Here is a 20,228-nt window from a genome sequence, read left to right on the forward strand (position 1 = left end):
AACCACTGATGAATGGCTGGCCCTCCAAGGGAGCTCTCATCCCTCCTCCAAGTTGTCCCAGAGCCCAAGCAGAGGGACTTCAAACACCATACCAGAGTTAGGGTACACTGCCACACCACCCATTGCTTCTACATCTTGGTTGTTAAAAACCCTCGGTGGGTCACTATCATACACTTTTCTCAGCTAACAGAACAGAAGAAGAGAGAATATAAACAATTCACCCAGAGAAAAAGGAAAAATTAAGATTAAGGTTAAAATCCAGACTTCGACTGGCTAATCTCTGGTAAATTCTCCACATTACACTACCCTGTACAACCTTCCCCAATCTACCCAGAAACCAGTGAATTGGTGGTTTATCAATAACTAGCATAATCCCTAGCGCTATCAATCCTTTGCCATTATCTTTTTCTCCTGCTATTGTCATTTCTGGAAATGTGAACAGTGTGACAATGGGCCACACAGAGAATGAGAGACCAGAGAGTCATCTTTTCTGCTCCCAGGTGTTAGGCTGCACTGCACTGAAACAATCCTAGACTTTTAGAAAAGATACTTCTACCACCTTCTCTCAAATTTGAATCTCACATAATGCATCTGTAATGCATTTTATTACATTCTATGTTGACTCAAGATAACTATTTTATTAAAAAACACATTAAAATTGCATTTTAAAGTTAATTGGCAATATTAGTAAGTGGCAAACATGGGCCTCAAGTAAGAGTTGGTAGTAACAAACTTGAAATGTTTAGAAAAATATAATTTTTTTTAACTAGACTACAGGACCACCATCATTTATTATTATTATTATTATTATTTTTAATTTATTCATTTTAGAGAGGAGGGGGGGGAGAGAGAGAGAGAAGGGGGGAGGAGCTGGAAGCCTCAACTCCCATATGTGCCTTGACCAGGCAAGCCCAGGGTTTCGAACCGGTGACCTCAGCATTTCCAGGTCAACGCTTTATCCACTGCGCCACCACAGGTCCGGCCGAAAAATGTGATTTATATTTAATAAAACTGTATCAGTGAGTGAAAACTGGCTTCATTATTAACATTTTTCACTACCCTGTTTCTCCTTAATTTCTTCAGTTATCTTAGCAAATTTGCCTCTCACTTTATAGGAACTTGTCTCCAATATGATTTAGTTCAGTGGTTTCTTTCTCATTCTATTACAGCTGAGGAGCCATTTCATTATGCTGGGAAGTTTCTGAACCTGTAATGTAATTAATTCCTTTAATAGGCTCCTCTTTAGGGAAGGCATTAGTAGACATCACTATGAATTAACATCTTAGTCCAGGAGAAAAGCTCTTTGGAGACAAAGTGAAACAGATAAATCTTTGTTGAGAGATGTGACCAGGGGACTTAACCACATTCCTTGTGGTTTCAGAATGACATGCATATTCTGGGACCCATAGATAGGCAGAGATAGTCGTTCTCAGTAATGCCCTGACCACACCAGTTCTTTAACATAAAAAGATAGTTCTAAATGTTATAATTTCTTAGAAGAAAGCAGCGTGGCTGGTGTGCATATTGAAGGAAAGGGAATGAAATTCTGCCCACGAACTAATGCCTGTGAAGAAAGTTTACCAATCATTTAAAGGACACCCGAAGGCTGCTGGACAAATCCATTTTATATTAACCTATGAAGGATTTATTTTTCTCCCTTGATCTTGTTAAATAGTACCAAAGTCTTCCTGTTGGAGTTTGAATATTTTATTGATTATTTTCGCGTAGTCTCTGGAAGATTACTCTGGGTTCAAAATTCTGCTCTTTACTAGCCGTGTAAACTTAGACAAGTGATTTAACTTCTCTGTATCTTAGATTTCTCATCTGATTGAGATGACAGCAGCACTTGCCTCATTTGCTTGTGGAGAGGATAAATGAATGAGCACATGTAGGTGCTTAGAAGAGTGCCTGGCCCAGAAAAAGCACTACTGATGTTGACTGATACTATGATTAGATCTGCTGAGTGGAGGTCCCACCATGCCACGTAGGTCTAAAACACAAAAACTGAAAAAACTGACAAAGCAGAGGAGTAGGTGTGTGGCCCCGGAACATTGGCTATAAAAGGACATGAGGGAATGTCTGGAGGTGACAGAAATGCTCTATATCTTGACTGTGGTGATGGTTACCCTGGTGTAAGCTTAAAAAAAAAAAAAAAGAAAACACTTAATTCTCTCCCTGATTACCCCCTGAAGACTAGTCCAGGCCCTACTCACTTTACATCTTGGTTAATACAAAAGTCTCCTGGTTGATTTTCCATCTCTGAGCTCCCCCTTCTCTAACCTCCTTAGTGTGCCCATGCTCACCCCCACTTCTGGGGCCACTTCAATAAATATGCCAAGTACAGTATATTTTGTCATTTGTTTCAAAAGAAAGGAAAGAAATGAATGTGCTAGTAAAGTAAGTCCTCAATGTCGTTAACAGGTTTCTGGAACTGTGGCAAAATGACACATAAGAAACTAACTTTACCATAGGCTGATTGATATAAACGAGGTAAGCGACTGCGGCATCTCATCAACATCATAACAAAATGACACTAAACAAAAGGACATTACTGGAAGACCTGCTGTATGTTTACTTGTTTATTCCTAAAATAGCTCTGGAAAGATATATGAGAAAGTGGTTGTACTAGTTACCTACAAGGAGGGGAACTGGGTGGCTGGGAACAGGCTAGGAGGGATGTTTTTCACTATAGTCTATTATTCTTTTTGAATTTTAAATCATGGAATTTATTACTTAATCAAAAATAAATAGAATGTAGGAAATAATAAGAACCCTGCCAGGTTAATCTATTCAATTAAAAGAAGTTTACTATTGCAGGGTTAAAGTATCCATAGCCATGATTGTTTCACTGGGATCCTTGATAAACTGTGCATCACAGGTCCTGCCTTCTTGTTTAGCTTGAAAGGTTGCTTACTGGAGACAGAAAGTGCCTTAGTTAATTGCAGTGGCCATGGCTGACATATGATCTAGGAAAAAACAAGGTCAGGATCAATTATGCTATAAAGGACCTTCTTCCATATACTGAAAAGACGTAAAAAGCTGTAGAGTGGCCAGGATGTCAGATAATACCTCATAACTAACAGGTATTGAGCATTAACTTTCTATGTGCCAGGAATTCTTCTAAGTGCTTTACCTGTGTTAACTCATTTAGTTCTTACAATAACTCTGTGAGGAAGACACTATTATTGCCCCATTTTATAGATGAGGACGTTGAAGAACAAAGAATGTGAATATCTCACCCAGAGTCACACAGCAAGTAAGCAGGATGGCCAGGGTTTGAACCCAGGCAATGTCTAACTCCAGAATCCTGTTTTAACCACTTTACTACCTTTTTGGGAAAAGATTTACAAAATGTATCTTGCTCTAAAATATGTCTGTTGAAATTCTTTCATTAATTAAAATGTCATAGAATTTTACCACTGGAAGAGGCCACAGTATACATTTGAATCAATTCCAATTCAAAAGGACAGCATCCTGGACAACTTGGTTTGAACATCTCTCGAGATGGGGAGCTCATTAAAGCTAGAAGCAGTCTGTAGCTGACAGCTCAAATTTCTAATAAAAACATTAAAATGTCAATCACCTTCCACGTGCCAGGCATTTTTGCTAGAGCATGGGAGAGAAATTCTTAAACATGTTAAGCCCATATTTGCCTCCCTGCAACTTCTTTCCACTGGGTCTGTGTTCTGTCTTTGGAACAACACTGAGTTTGTGTTTCCTTGCATTTCACAACAGCCTCATATATATTTGAAAGTTCTCCTCAGACTTTCCCCTGTTTATTCAATCTCTCTTATATCAAATTCCCTAGGTGAGATTCATTGTTCTTATTAGCAACTTCTGTTTTAAAATGCAAATGTGGGAGGGCAGCACATTAGGCTTAATCTAATGCTTCCTTCCATCAAACTGTCTTGAGGGAAAGGAAGTTCTGATTTGGGGAAAGGAGTGGGGAGAATGCTCAGAGCAGAGGCAATCAAAAGTATGATTCAAGTGCTAGCCCAAGCTTGGAGAGGATGTTGATGCAGGAGTTCTGGGTAGGCAAAAAGCAGCACAAGAATCCCGAGCTCCTGAGAATAAGGAAGAAGTGCCAAGTTAAAAAATAGCAATTATGGGCCCTGGCTGGTTGGCTCAGTGGACAGAGTGTTGGCCCAGCATGCAGATGTCCCAGATTTGATCCCCAGTCAGGGCCCACATGAGAAGCAACCATCTGCTTCTTTTCCCCTCCCTTTCCCCCTTCTCTCTCACTTCCCCTCACACAGCCAGTGTCTCAATTGGTTCAAGTGTTGGCCCCAGGTGCTGAGAATAGCTTGGTTGATTCAAGCATCATCCCCAGACAGGGTTGCCTGGTGAATCCCAGTTGAATCATATGGGGGAGTCTGTCTCACTGTCTCCTCTCCTCTCACTTAAAAAAAAAGCAATTATGATGAACATCTGTTAAGCACTGACTACATGTGTGTGTTTGAATTGCTTCGCTTAATCCTCACAACAGTGTTACTAGGCAGGTATCATTATTATCCATGTATTACTGGTTGAGTAAAATGAGGGCAACAGAATTTCTAACCTGTCTAGAAAATGGCAGTCAGGTTTTGAAGCAGCAACCTAGACTTTTTCTTAACTACCATGCTAAAAGGAAGATGAAAATCTAACTTTGCCTGCTTCCTCTAGAGCTGATTAGTAATTATCTAAATGGAAACTAGATGCCCCAGACTTCTCCCACCTTTGGGAGCCCTGCAATATCCTAATGAAGACCCCCAAAGTCTACTCTTACACCAGGTTTCTACCCCTAAGTGTTTGAGTCCCCAAGGAATGTTCTGTGCTCCACCAGTCTGTCTTAAATGCTTTTGGCGCGCGTGTGCATGTGTGTGTGTGTGTGTGTGTGTGATAGAGACAGAGAGAGACACAGAGAGAGGGACAGATAGGGACAGACAGACTGGAAGGGAGAGAGATGAGAAGCATCAATTCTTCGTAGCAGCACCTTAGTTGTCCATTGATTGCTTTCTCATATGTGCCTTGACCAGGGGGTTATAGCATAGTGAGTGACCCCTTGCTCAAGCCAGTGACCTTGGGCTTCAAGCCAGTGACCTTTGCGCTCTAGCCAGTGACCATGGGGTCATGTCTATGATCCCATGCTCAAGCCAGTGAACCCATGCTCAAGCTGGCAACCTTGGGGTTTCATACCTGGGTCCACCACGTCCCAGTCCAACACTCTATCCATTGTGCTGCCTGGTCAGGCAGATGTTTTTGGCTATCGTAATCAGCCTGCCTCTCCACTCCTGCCATGGGAAAACCCTCATACTGCTGAACCTCATGCCACAGTTAAGTCCACACTAAAATGTTTAGTGAGACTTTTTCTCAGGGTCCCCTAATGAGCAAATCTCATGTGCAACTTGCAGCCAGTTGGGTAAGAGATCAGTCTAGCCACTGGCCCCACACAGTCAGTTTGCAGTATTTGTGAGACCATCACATCTTACAAGAGTCAGTCTCAACAACTTTGACATTCCCAATAAGTAAAACTCTATTTGCAAAGACGTAGTACACCAAAGGGGAAATTACATGAGATTAGTACCTCAAGTCTCTCAATTTCTGGATAGGATCTTGGCTTTTCAATGTATAACCAAAGGGCCCATTAAGGTCCTCATCCTCTACAGAAACTGAAAACTGCATAGCAAGTCTCAGCCAGGGCTTCATTATACAAACACTAAATCACACTTAAAATACTACTTTTTAAAAATATAAACTAATAATTTCTAGAAAGGATACATTTGGGACAAAGAAAGGCATTTTCTCATTTGTATAGAATCATACAATGTGGAGGACCTTACTTTAACTCTTATAAGTAGAGTATGGTAAGTCTCATTTAGTCATCTGGGTCCCACTTCTGAATGATGATGATTATAACTAAGAATTATTTTTACTGTAAGAATCTGTGGAAATCTCTAAGGATCCAAGACTATTGGATTTGAAACCATAAATTAATTGAACATTTTAAGACACAATGAAAACTGGCTGTAATGGTTAATGTTATTTTAAAAACATGTACATGATGTTGAACTTGTATGAGTGCAACTTTGACACTGATGAAATGTTCAGCTTCACTTCCAGCCTCTTCTTGGCAGAGGTAAGCTGGAGAATGAAAGAACGCAGACACCAGAGGGACCCGATAGAGGGGAAATGAAGGTGCGGTTTCGGTGCCTGGCTTCAAAGACTGGCGGCAGTCAAGAGCCTAACCCCTCTCTTTCCAGCTAGACAAACTTTCTGTAAAGACAGAAAAACCCCAAACAGCCAAAGTCAAATTTCCCCTGCATAATTTTTAACTTAACAATGTCCCAGTTTCCAAGCTATCATCATCTAATCTTTGTAATCACACTGATGAACCACGCACAGTCAGGGTGAGGGAATGGCTAGTGTGGGGACAGCTCAGGCTCCCAGCTCGGGGTCCAAGTTTTCATTCTTTCCACTGAAGTTCCAGCTTCTTGATGAACTTGTGTTTACTCATTTTATTACTATTAAGGACATAAATGAATAGACTAGAGAAAATATTTTTTTTCTTAATAAATCATTCAGTAAATAGATTGAATACCTTCCAATCTTGATATCTGGTTGCACATATAAGCTCTGCCATGTAAAATCAGCTAGTTCACATTTTCATGGTTCTCAGGTCCTCCTGATAACAGATCTTCTTCCCTGTGTACTCAGCCAAGGGCATAGGCCCAGCAAATTCTCTCTATTGCCTCACACACACTGCATTAGACATACATGTTTTACCTATTGGCATCGATAAAAGACTGTTTATTGGGGCAGGGAGTATTAATAAAAACAATAAAATCATTACAAAAAAATTCTAGACAGATTCAGATTCTAGACTTTAACTTAAAGGATCTGTCAACCTTAAGCTAAGTTTATAAAAAGTGTAAACATAGATTGAGAGCTAAATTCTCTTTTCAAGCAAAATAGTTCTGTCTGAAATCCAGACTGACTATTCCATGTAACTAATTTGCTTTGAGTGTCAAAAACTCCTAGAGCCTTTGTAAAGCTCCTCCATGTTCAAACACTTGTAGTGGAGGTATACTCACTACCTCACAAGGCAGCAGCCCATTTCAAAATTTTGACAACCTGTGGAGTTATAAAGTTCCTTCTTATACTAAGCAAATTGACCTTCTGTAGCTTTCAACAATTTGGTCTTAGATCTACCCTCTGGAGAGACACAAAATAAACCTAATCCCTTTAGTAGACAGCTAATCTCTTTATATGATTCTCTTAAAAGAAATTGTGGTGACTCAGGCTACAATTCTATTAAAGATATAATAAACGCAATACCTTTTCCCTTCTGCTTTTAGTGGCAGAGTAAGCTTATGTGAGTACACTTAACATGCTGGGAGAAAATGCTTCTTTCACAGCAGGCCCTGGTGTACAGCCTACTTCAGACCCCCGTTTGTAGGCTGCCTCTGGAAGGTCAGAAATAGATGACAGTCTGGCCGACGGTGTTGCTGGACAGGCAGTCTCCCTCAAATTTTCCTCTCTTTGATAACACGGGCTTTTGCTAGCTAAAGTGGCTGTCTGGCCCAGACATACTTTTATTAGTCTGGGTCAGAGGTTTTAGGTTCTCAATATTTTGTGTGCGTTAGAATCCGGGAGTTTTTCATAGGGCCCCACCCCATGGGATTTTGATCCAGTAGAAATGAAGAAGGCCTTGTAAACATATTTTAACAAGTGCTCCAGGTATTGATGTCCTTACTACACTTGAAGAAACATTCACCTAAGCCAAGAAGAAAAGGCAAGCAAAAAAAATCTTGCATTTTGGTTTATTTAACCAGAAAACTTAATATCTCATATATTGGCCCTATCCATTTAAATGATTAAATTTCATGTTATATAAATAATAAAAACAACACTTTAAGTAATTTATAACTCATTAAGTCTATCAAAATTCTTTCAAAATAAGGAGGGAACTAGTAACATCATCTGCAAGTGACAGACTGATGTGTAAACTGAAGGCTTGTTGGGAAGCATTGACATGGGTTTTACTTGCAAAGGGAGTCCGGCTCCTGCGTTGCAACCTATTTCCCAGTCTCAGGTTGGCCAACAGATCAGGGCCTAGGGCCAGATTTGAAGAACTTTACAGGGAGAGTACCTTTTGGTCCAACACTTAGCTTATTAATCTCGTGACTGAAATTAACACAAAAATCACACCTGAATAAGCACCACCGCATACATCCTATGCAATTCTGTGGGAATTCTAATAAAGCTGTAGGGGGATTCCAGAACACAGGTTACAACAAGTTAAAACATTTCATAGTAGTCTAAATACCTGGGGAGTTTAATTATGCAAAGAAAATCCTTTCCTTTGAGAACAACAGCTTATTTCTTTTCAAAACAGCTACTGTAGTTCTTTTATAGATATGAAAGATGTCTCATCTTTAAATCGGTCTTCAAGTAATGCTATCCCAAGGCAGCCCTGGTGACCATGTTTCCTTGTGGCAAAGTTAACACAGGAACTCCCCAGTAATTTATCACTTAGTAAACTGACTAATTAAGTTGAGCAACACATTTAGTAAAAGGTTTTGGTGATAGGAACTTACTCTACTACTAAGACTCTTCATGTAGCTTGCTACAAAACAAAATTATTTTAGAACAAATGTAGCAAAGGCCATCTAACTTTCATTTTCTGTCAGGGATGAAGACTTTTGCTGGTTCGCTGATCTTCCTCTTCTTCCTGAAGCTCTCAGGAGAACTTTGCTGACTGCATACATTATTCATTCTTTGAATCTGTGAGAATCACCAAAGAGAGGCACAATTCAGCAAAGATTTTGACATCTGCATAAGGCATATACAAGACAGGTAAACCAAGTATTAATCCTTCTAGCTGCATAACGGATCCAAACCTGCTTCCCTGTGGGCTGGTTTGGCCCTGCACAGAGGCCCTGCTGCCAGTATCAGAGTCTGGTATTCCAAGTTTCAGGAGCTGAGGTCCCCTGGAGGCAGCCAGTTTCAGGGACAGTTTCTTGGCTCTCTTTAGTGAATTCAGCACATCCAACTCTTGAGGGAAAAGTTGTCAAGGTGTGGGGCCAACAAGGAGCAATTAAGGGTCAGGAGAGATCTAGGGCACTGATTGCTTTAGAAGCAAAAATAATTTAAGTCCCAATTTCATTTAGCAGAAACACACAGCCTTATCTTTTCTATCACAGGTTCAGATTAATGAATTGGGAAGGACCATGGCCATTCTTTCTTCTTGAAGAGAAGTGGATGTTATTGATTAAAGGAAAGTTGATTAGTGAATCATCATAGGTATATAATTCTCCATTGGCAGCTTTGGTAAAGATTTAAAAACTTATTTTTGCTTAACTGAATGAACAACTAGATATATTATAATTTGTCAGACAATCTCTAGTGCCTGAAATTGCAGTAAACACATAGAGTAGATTTTTATAGTTTGTAGCCACTAGATGGGAGGAAAGCTTTTGCCATGTCCTCCGTTCTTTCTTTGGTAGAAAAAATAGAATAAGAAATATTTTTAAGCAAGACTTGTCATAATATCTAGTACAGCTTCCAACATTATCCTTTTTTCTTTTGTTATAGATATAGGTTATTATTATTACTATTGATATGTTATTACAACAAAATAGTGGGAGTGTCAATAAAACATTTAAGTGCCATTTACATTAAAAAATTGGCTCTACAAATGGTTAATCCAATCACTAACTTTTAGTTTTAGGGAGAAGTTGAAATTCTGATTTTAGAAACCACAAATTCCCTTTGGCTTAAACTAAGACACTGACTACATAAAACAGTAAAACTGAGAAATAAATAGAGCAGCTTACCAAATAATTGGTTTGCTCAGATATGTAAAAGCTCTAAAGTAAGAAAAATAGCAATATAAAAACCCAAAGCACAAAAACCAACTTCTTTATCTATTCGTCTCGGTGGGCTGTAAAAAAAAAAGTACTTGCTAAGATTTGCTTTTCTAGAAATATTGCTTGAGAATACTTGTCATTCAAATGAACTTATCCTCAATTCTATCAAGTCTTGGTACACTGGGAAGAAAAAAAAATGGATATACAAATCCTCAAATGACAAGTTGACCTGATGGTTTTAATAGTTTTGTTTTTTTCCCCTTTTTGCTTAAAAGTAAACCAGAGTTTTACTACAAGTTTCAGAACTATAATTTCATTGCAGTGGGTTGATGGCAATTTAAATAATATATACAATCTCAAGGAAGCCAGTGAGACCTGGGAACTCTCAATGGTTTACAGAAAACTAGTGGGTTCAAAAGATCAGTCAGGGGACACTTCCTAAATAGATCAATAATCTATATGAACTATATAAACCAACAAATTTATCCATACAGAGAAATATATTTCAGATGTGTTCCAATAGAATGAGTTTGCATATCTGATGCCAAAGCCAATCAATCAGGCAAGCAAAGGGCCAGTGATCAGGTAGGCTAGACAAATTATCTAGGTAATTTGAGCAATACTGATGATCATCAAATGATTTGTAATGCATGATATATATATATATATATATATATATATATATATATATATATATATATTTATTTATTTATTTAAATTTTTAGTGAGAGGAGGGGAGGCAGAAACAGGCTCTCGTATGCATCCCTAACTGGGATCCACCCAGCAAGCACACTAGGGGGTAATGCTCTGCCCATCTGGGACTGTTGCTCAGTTGCAAACACAGCCATTTTTTAGCGCCTGAGGTGGAGGCCATGGAGCCATCCTCAGTGCCTGGGGCTAACTTGCTTCAATCAAGCCATGGCTGCAGGAGGAGAGGAGAAGAGAGAGAGAGAGAGAGAGACAGAAACAAGAAGGGGAGGGGTGGAGAAGCAGATGGGCACTTCTCCTGTGTGCCCTGACTGGGAATCGAACCCAGGACATCTGCTTACCAGGCCAATGCTCTACCACTAAGCCAACCAGCCAGGGACATGATATATATTTTAAACAGATAGACTTTAAAGTGTTTCTTGTATATAGAGTAACAATGATCCACTTACTAATAGAGCCTCAGGAATAGAGTATTGTATCTACAATATATGTCTGGAAAAAAACTCTGAACTTATGCTTTCTTCTGTATAATATTTTCCTACTTTTCATTTTTGGTTTGCTAACATATTCTCCACTTGGGAAGCTAAAGAGCAGTTAGCTGAGTTGGTAGCGGTATTTGAACAGCACTGGAAGGGGTCTCTTCTTTTAAATGGGTCCACTTGTCCTTCATTTACTTTTTTAAACGTTTGGTATTTGAATGTTACTGCTTTTGGCTGTCTTTTCTCCTTATTCTCTACACTCTCTGGGTGTGACTCCCAGGAAGCAGTTCACATGGATAAGCAAAGACCCTTACATTTTTTTTTGTATCCAAATATGTATTGGGATGGTTCTCCACTTATCTTGAGTCAGGGTGCATTTAGTGCTGCTTCCTTCTGAGGGAGCATCCTTCTATAAGCCTTGCTTTTCCTCCTGTAGGCTGGCAGAGGACAGTGGAGCAGCTAAGACACAAAACTACAATTCATGCATGGCTAAAAACGGAAAGATCACTACATTTATACATTCAGCCTAGATCTTCCTTTTGAATTTCAGATCCATGTGTGTATTCAACTGCCTACTAGAAGTCTCCACATGGATGTTCCAAAGAAAACTCAGATGCAATGTGTTCAAATTGGATTTGATCATCTGCCTCTTTGTTCTCTCTGTGATTTCCCTGGAGGTGTCCAAGTTATATACCTAGGAGTCATCCATGCTGCTCCATCATTCTCACCCTAACATCTAATCAGTCACTAGTTCCTATTGATTCTACCTCCTTAATATCTCTCAAATCCATCCATTTTTCCCTATTGCCCTGCCTCTATGTTAGCCCTGTCCAGCATCATCTCTCCCAATTCCTGGGCCTGGATACCTTCTCTTACTGCTTCTCCAATCCATATTCTATTCTGGAGCCTAAATAGTCCTGCGGTCTATCTGACCACCTCACTCTTCTGATTCATCACATCCATCCGTTAATGACTTCCAATTGTCCTCAGGATAAAGTCCAGATTCCTTACAGCCCTGGCCTATCACTATATCTTCATCTTGCCCTAGACTTGCTTAGCCACCTGCAATTCTCCAAATCGGCCCTGCTCTCTCCCCGTCTAGACTTTGCCTTTTATGCCCACTCCCATGCTCTGCTCCTCCCTTCACCACCAGGCCTAGGGTCAGCTCTTGAATTTCTTCTGCCTACTGTCCTTCCCTGATACCTCTAGCACTGTGCTCTGTTCTTACCCTTGCTATAGCATTTACTATATAGTATTAACAAGGCCTATTTACCAGTCTTCTAATCCCCAGTATTAACTACTTGAGATCAGTGATACTATATTAGTCATCGTTTTATTCTTGTGTTCCCAACATTTGGTAGGCACTCTTAAATTATTGGCTGAATGAATGAATGCATTTTGAAATTAATTTTAAGTCAGGCATTGTTCTGGGTGCTAGCACCATATCTCTAGTAATATAAAAATGAAAAAGACACAGTCATTATGAAGAAGTGAGTCTTATAAGGGAGAGCATAAAGCACATGATTACAATATAATACAATATAGCCCTGGCCAATTGGCTCAGTGGTAGAGCATCGGCCTGGCGTGCAGGAGTCCCGGGTTCGACTCCTGGCCAGGGCACACAGGAGAGGCGCCCATCTGCTTCTCCACCCCTCCCCCTCTCCTTCCTCTCTGTCTCTCTCTTCCCCTCCTGCAGCCGAGGCTCCACTGGAGCAAAGTTTGCCCGGGCACTGAGGATGGCTCTGTGGCCTCTGCCTCAGGCGCTAGAATGGCTCTGATTGTGGCAGAGCGATGCCCCAAGATGGGCGGAGCATCGCCCCCTGGTGGGCGTGCCGGGTGGATCCCGGTCGGGCGCATGCGGGAGTCTGACTGCCTCCCTGTTTCCAGCTTCGGGGGAAAAAAAATACAAAAAACCCAAAAAAACAATATAATACAATATAATAGACATTCATTTAATAGCCACAACAGACATTCATTCATTCAGCAATTATTTACTGAGTGTCACTTCTGTGCATGGTACAGTTTTAGGTGCTTTGGGCACATTAGTAATAAAAGAGATAAAAAATCCCTGCCCTGTAGATTTTACAATCCAGCCATTTTGGGCTCAATAATGTCCAGTGGCCTCTCACTGCTTTTAGGACAAAGTCCAAAGACCATGCTTGGGCCTAGAGAGGGAGAGGTGTCACAGACTGACTCTAAGACCCTGATGAAAGCTATAAACTCCTCAGAAAAATGTTCACAAAAAAGAAAAAGAAATGCTTACAAACTCATTTATTGTAGCAGGCCATTTGAGGGGGCTCCGAGACCCCTTGAATTCCCCCCAATTAGAGAATGTCCCCCAAGGCCTGGCTGTGCCCAGCAACACCAGCCTCATTTCTTGCACTCTACTTCTCACTCTCTGTCTACCCTTTCAGTTTTCTCATACTTTGCTTCTTCCTGATTCTAGACCTTTGCACGTTATGTTCCTTCTGCCTAAAATGCTCTTTCCCCTCCATCTGCCCTCTCTTTGCCTAATTAATTCCTAGTCATTCTTCAGATCTCAGATGAAAAATTATTTCCTCAAAGACATTTTCCCCACCCATATTACAACTTAGTTAGGTCCCCTCAATCATATGCTTTTAAATAGTGTTCTAGGAGAGCAGACACATGCCTGTCTTGGTCACAAATTGCACATAGCAGGGGCTCAATAAATATTTTTCAATGAATGAATAAATCTTTAAAGAGTACTCTGCTAGCAGTGTAGAAAGGTACTGGAGGCATCAAGTGGATGCAGGGTGATGAATCATGCCATTGTAGTAGTCAGGTGATAACTTGTAGGGCAGTGCAGATAGAGAGACATCAACAGTGAGAAATATTTAGAAGGTAGAATCAAATGCATGGCCAATTGCTTATGATGGTAAAGAAGAGGTAGGTATGTCAATAATGATTCCAGTTTCTGATTTAGCTAAATTCATAGATGAAAGTATGGTTTCCTCCTGTAGAAAACAATAGGAGTTTTGAATGTGTTGAGTTTGGAGTATCTGTGAAATCCCAAGTGGACATATTGAATAAGCAGCTGTATATAGGAGTCTGAAGCTCAGGAGAGAGGTCTGTGTTAGAGATGTAAATTTGAGAGTTATCAGGATATGGAGGCTAATTAATGCCATGGGTGTGGAAGAGTTTGCTTATTGAGAGATCAGAGCGTGAGAAGGGAAAGGGGCCAGGACATAGCCTAAAGAACTCCAACATTTAGAGATTAGGTGGAAGATGAGCCAACAAAGGATACTAAGCCAACAAAGGATACTGAGAAAGAGAGATAAAAGAAGACAAGCAGACTGTCATATAAAGAAAACCAAGGGAAGAGTTTTAAGAAGAGTGAGTGGAGAAAATAAAAGGAGTGATGGTGGTGGTCAGTAGTTGCAAGTGTTGCTAAGAGGTCAAGGAAGATGAGGACTGAAATATGTCCATTTCTTTTTTTTAATAGTTTTTTAGATTTTATTTATTCATTTTGGAGAGAGGAGAGAAAGAGACAGAGAGAGAGAGAAGGGGGGAGGAGTGGGAAGCATCAACTCCCATATATGCCTTGACCAGGCAAGCCCAGGGTTTTGAACCGGTGACCTCAGAGTTTCAGGTCGACGCTTTTATCCACTGCGCCACCACAGGTCAGGCTATGTCCATTTCATTTAGCCACATGTAGGTTACTAGGTATAGGTATAATGGATTGGTGGAGTTGGTGGGGGCAGAAGTCATCTTGAAGTCAGTTGAAGAGAGTGAATAAATTATATTAAAAAATGAGATAGCAAGTATACAAAGTTTTCCATTCTTTTTTTTAAATTTTTCTCCCACTGATTTAGAGAGAGAGAGAAAGCATCAACTCATTGTTTACTTAGTTGTGAACTCATTGATTGCCTCTCATACATGCACTGACTGAAAATCAAACCCATGAATACAAAGATTTATAAATAAAAGAAATTGAGCCCTGGCCGGTTGGCTCAGCGGTAGAGCGTCAGCCTGGCGTGCGGGGGACCCGGGTTCGATTCCCAGCCAGGGCACATAGGAGAAGCGCCCATTTGCTTCTCCACCCCTCCCCCTCTCCTTCCTCTCTATCTCTCTCTTCCCCTCCCGCAGCCAAGCCTCCATTGGAGCAAAGATGGCCCGGGCGCTGGGGATGGCTCCTTGGCCTCTGCCCCAGGCGCTAGAGTGGCTCTGGTCGCAGCAGAGTGACGCCCCGGAGGGGCAGAGCATCGCCCCCTGGTGGGCAGAGCGTCGCCCCCTGGTGGGCGTGCCGGGTGGATCCCGGTCAGGCGCATGCGGGAGTCTGTCTGACTGTCTCTCTCTGTTTCCAGCTTCAGAACAATAAAAAAAAAAAAAAAAAAAAAAAAAGAAAAAAAAGAAATTGAGACAGCTAGTATAAAACATTTTATAAAAGTCAAGAGGTAATGATCAATAGCCTGGGGAATTTAGAGAGGGCTTCTTACCAGAAGAGGGACTTGACTTGGGTCTTAAAGAATGAGTAGGAGTTCACCAGACTGGAGATGATAGGAGAGGTGAGGAGAGGTCACTCTAGGCAGAAGGTCAGCATGTTTAAAGACACTGAATCATGAAAAGACATGGAAGGTATATGGGACAGTGAGGAATGTCCCTTTATTAGCTTGGCTCTTAGGGTAAGGTGCTATATACCTAACACACTCTGTTAAAAATGTAAATTCCCCTGGTATTATTATTCAATATGATGTTAGTGTAAGTTAACTTATCAAACGGTCCCCAAGTGGCAGCCTGCTGAAAGCAGGAACTCACAGGCTTTGGAAAGAAGACAGATAAATTTCTATATAGAAAGAGCAGTCAAGGCACAGTACTTACTTTGCATTAAGAGGTAGACCTGTGTGGGGAACCATGGCAGTAAGGGCAGCCCCAGGCAACCAGAAAATATCGTGACTACTTTGTGTTCATAAAGTGAATATATAGAGAATTTTGCTTACTTCAAAATTATTTGTCAGGTCAAATTTGGCAAAAAGTCTTTTCTTTCTTTTTTTTTTTTTTTCTTTTCTGAAGCTGGAAACGGGGAGAGACAGTCAGACAGACTCTCGCATGTGCCCGACCGGGATCCACCCGGCACGCCCACCAGGGGCGACGCTCTGCCCACCAGGGGGCGATGCTCTGCCCCTCCGGGGCGTCGCTCTGCCGCGACCAGAGCCACTCTAGCGCCTGGGGCAGAGGCCAAGGAGCCATCCCCAGGGCCCGGGGCCATCCTTGCTCCAATGGAGCCTTGGCTGCGGGAGGGGAGGAGAGAGACAGAGAGGAAGGAGGGGGTGGGGGTGGAGAAGCAAATGGGTGCTTCTCCTATGTGCCCTGGCTGGGAATTGAACCCAGGTCCCCCGCACGCCAGGCCGACGCTCTACCGCTGAGCCAACCGGCCAGGGCCAAAATGTCTTTTCTTTAGAAAACCAGAATACATTTAAAATAAGTGCTAAGTATGGGATTTTTGAATTTGGAAGTTCCCAGATCAAGAAATGTTATGGTTCATATAGGGTCTGTGCCCCTATAAGTAAGTTGTTTTAGCAGTGATGTTAGTTTTAATTCCTTTCTTGGACATTTACCTTTTTTTTGCACAATGAAAAGTAGATCAACAGCGATTATAAAATAAATGCTGTTAGCATAAATGTATCTCATGTTAACATGTGATAAATGAGCACTAAGAAATCAAATGCTTAAAGAGAACACTTACCTCCAACTCCAGTGGAGCTGTGAGTTCTCTGATAGTTTGGGAAGTGTTTCATGTTTTATTGGGATTAATGAAGTTTACCCATTCATTTACATTCTTGATTTTCTGTAGTTTATGACCAGGGTTCTGGACTATGGCTATCTCTATTTAAGAGTAAATAAATATATATATTCTCTTTAGAGTCATAACCACATATTTCCATTAATCTCTAAAAGTTATTAAATCAATTCTTCCTTCCTCCCTATTTTCTAAGGGATTATATGGTTTTAAAAGTTCTGTAATTAATTTATTCAACAAATGTTTTTGAGCATCTTCTTTGTGCCAGACATTGTGCCAATAAGCACTAAAGACACTAAGCTGGTCAAGTCAAACTTATGTCCTCAAAGAGGGTCTGGTGGGAGGAAACATACTGGTTATAGATGAAATGATAGAATCATGTATGCAGTGATTATCAATCTTTTTACACATCAGGATCGGTAAAAATAAGAGAATTGTTTTGGGGTCCACTAAGGCAGAAATCACCTAAGGCATAAGTGAATTTGACTAAGGTCATTAGGTCTATAATCTTCATACAACATCAGGGTCCTTAACTCTTTCATGGACCAACAGGAAATTTCTGGCGAACTAGTCTGCAGATTGGCAGCTGAAAAGCACTGAATTGTACAGGGTAAAGAAAAGGTTCCAAAAAACTCTTATCAGCTCTTCCTGGGGAGGCCTGGCAAAGCTTCAAAGGGGTTGTGAAACTTAAAATAAGTAGTACAAGATGAGCAGACATCCACTAAGCAAGTGGCAGTAGAGACTAAGATTGCAGAGAGAACATTCTGGACAAAAGCAGCACAGGTAGAGGGATACAAAACAGAATACTTCTGGAGAATTGAGAACGGGAAGGGTGTAGGGTTAGACATTGTCATTCCCTGAAGTTTGGGCCACTGAAGTGTTCTAAGCGCATATTTATTTTTGAAAAGGTCCCTGTGGCAGCAATGTGAAGAGTGGACTGGAGAGGAGTGAGACAAGAAGCAATGAGGCTTCTTCGGAAGAGAACTTTTCTGAACAAGAACAAGAGCAGCAATGAGGTTACAGAGGAGAGGACTAGTAAGGCAGAGAGCTGAGGAGAGATAAAATGAATGCCTGAACCCAAACTCTAACATGACTTGATCATTAACTGAAATAGGCACAGGGATAGCAAAGGAAAGAAAGGAGTAAAAAATTACAAAAATTACCCACATTTCTGGTTATGCCAATGACCAAGATGGAAAACAAAAAGCTGAGGGGGTGGGTGATGGGAACACAATGGGAAGGGTAGAGGGAGAAATAACTGACTCTGCTTTAAGATTTTGAATTACAGGTGAGACAGCCAAATGAAGATGTCCACCAAGGCCTTGACTACATGTTCTGGAGCTCAGAATGGAGGAAAGTGCATCAAGAGCACATATGCAAAGATGTATTCACTTTGGACAAGAGATGTGATTTTACTTTCGGTCTGGAAGAAAGGAGATAAAAGTGAATACAAATATAGATAAATTTTAAAATATGGGGGCAGGAAATAGAACGATGGTCTTAATTATGTCTATGAAATAGAGTTTAGGTTATCAGCTTAGAAAGGGAGGGAACTGGTAGTCTTGAGTAGCGCTTAAGACACTTATGTGATGAAATTAGGGACAATAGGAAGGGAGTGAACAATAGACTTTTAAAATTAATATTAACTGTTGCTTAGAATCCAGATAGCTTTAAGATGTATCACCTTCAAATTAAAACTTATCAGACCATATTAAAATTTTTGCTCTTCTTTTTACAAACATTTAAAAGCTTACAACAGACCATATACTGTGCTGATAACATTACAAATGTTACCTCAATTATTTCTCAAACTACAGTGTGAGGACAGGGGGAGTTTTTATTTCTCTTTTACAGATGTGGAAACTGAAGTTCATAAAAGTGAAATGACTTGTCCAATTCACATATTTAGTAAATGGAAGACTTGAACCCAGACCTGATTTCAAATTTAGTGCTCTTCATAATTTGCTTCTTCAACCCAAAGGGGAAAACAAAGGTAGAAAATTGCAGGTGAGACAATCAGAACTCTATGCAGGGTTCATAAGTTTCTATTTGGGGTTGACCCTTTTGGGACATAAGCTATGGGGACCTCAAACTAAACATAGCCAAAGCCAAGTTCATTGTTTTTCCTTCGTGAGCAATTTTTCCTCATGACTTTTCAATTTGTGTTAATCACCATTTCCCAGTCATCATTAAAGTAAAAAACATAGTTACTTCAGATTCCTCTCCCACCCCCTAGTGCCTACAAAGAGTTCTTATAATGAGTAAGTGGAATAAAACAGAGCACCTGGTACAACATCACACATATGCAAGTCATTCAGTGACTGATGGCTGTTATCATTCCTACTGCCTTAGGTATCTCATACCTAGCCAAACTGGACAGTTGTGGTAGACTGAAAAATAGGGCACCATTTTTCAATGTGACCATCAAGGCAGAGACTGGAGTGATGTAGCCACAAGCCAAGGAATGCCAGCAGCCACCTGAAGCTGGAAGAGGCAAAGAATAGAATCTCCCCCAGCGTCTCCACAGGGAGTATGGCTCTGTGTACAACTTGATTGCAGCCCAGGGTCACTGATTTTGGACTTCTGGACTCTCATGAAAGAATCAATTTCTGATGTTTTAAGCCACCAAATTTGTGGTAATTTGTTACAGAAGCCCTAGAAAATTAACATAGTTACATTCCCCAAACATGCTTCATTCCTTCCCCTCTTCTATATTTCTCCACATTTTAGAAAACAAAACTCTTCCTTTACTTATGCATTTTAAATTTTGAATAATTCCTTCAAGGTCAATCACTAAAACGATTTCATCCATAAAGCTTTTTCAGATCCTTTAATCATATATAAACTTTCTTTCTTTAGCAAAATCCTACAGCACATTTCTGTACTTTTGTTTTTATTTCTTTTTCTTAATTGAATTTTTATTGGGATGACACTAATTAACACAATTAAATGACTTTAGGTGTCTAATTCTACTACACATCTCTGTACACTGTATTGTGTGTTCACCCCCCCCCCCGCAATGTGATCGTGTTTTTCTGACAGAATAAATATTTTTAAACAATTTGTCCTTTACCTGGGAATGGGTTTTTTTGTTTATTTTATTGTTTGTTTGTTTTTAGAGAGTCCGAGAGAGGGGTAGATAGGGAAGACAGACAGGAATGGAGAGAGATGAGAAACATCAATCATTAGTTTTTCGCTGCGACACCCTAGTTGTTCATTGATTGCTCTCTCACATGTGCCTTGACCAGGGGCCTTCAGCAGACCGAGTAACTCCTTGCTGGAACCAGCGACCTTGGGTCCAAGCTGGTGAGCTTTCTGCTCAAGCCAGATGAGCCCGCACTCAAGCTGTTGACCTCGGGGGTCTCGAACCTGGGTCCTCTGCATCTACCTGGGAATGGGTTTTAAGTTCTTTAGGAATTTATTTGTATTTAACAT

General features: G+C 40.6%; 1 protein-coding gene across 3 annotated transcripts in view; it reads right to left on the bottom strand.

Moving 5' to 3' along the window:
* Positions 1 to 7,840: 7,840 nt before the first annotated feature.
* The window catches only part of HORMAD2 (HORMA domain containing 2), an 88,514-nt gene continuing 76,126 nt past the window's right edge, over positions 7,841 to 20,228 (bottom strand). For all 3 annotated transcript variants that reach the window (XM_066370536.1, XM_066370535.1, XM_066370533.1), the window contains one exon: positions 7,841 to 8,763. In XM_066370536.1, the coding sequence (XP_066226633.1) occupies positions 8,656 to 8,763 (108 nt within the window). In that variant the 3' untranslated portion in view covers positions 7,841 to 8,655. The remainder of the gene's footprint in view (positions 8,764 to 20,228) is intronic.

Source organism: Saccopteryx leptura, chromosome 2 (genome assembly GCF_036850995.1).
Source record: "Saccopteryx leptura isolate mSacLep1 chromosome 2, mSacLep1_pri_phased_curated, whole genome shotgun sequence".
Lineage (NCBI taxonomy): Eukaryota > Metazoa > Chordata > Mammalia > Chiroptera > Emballonuridae > Saccopteryx > Saccopteryx leptura.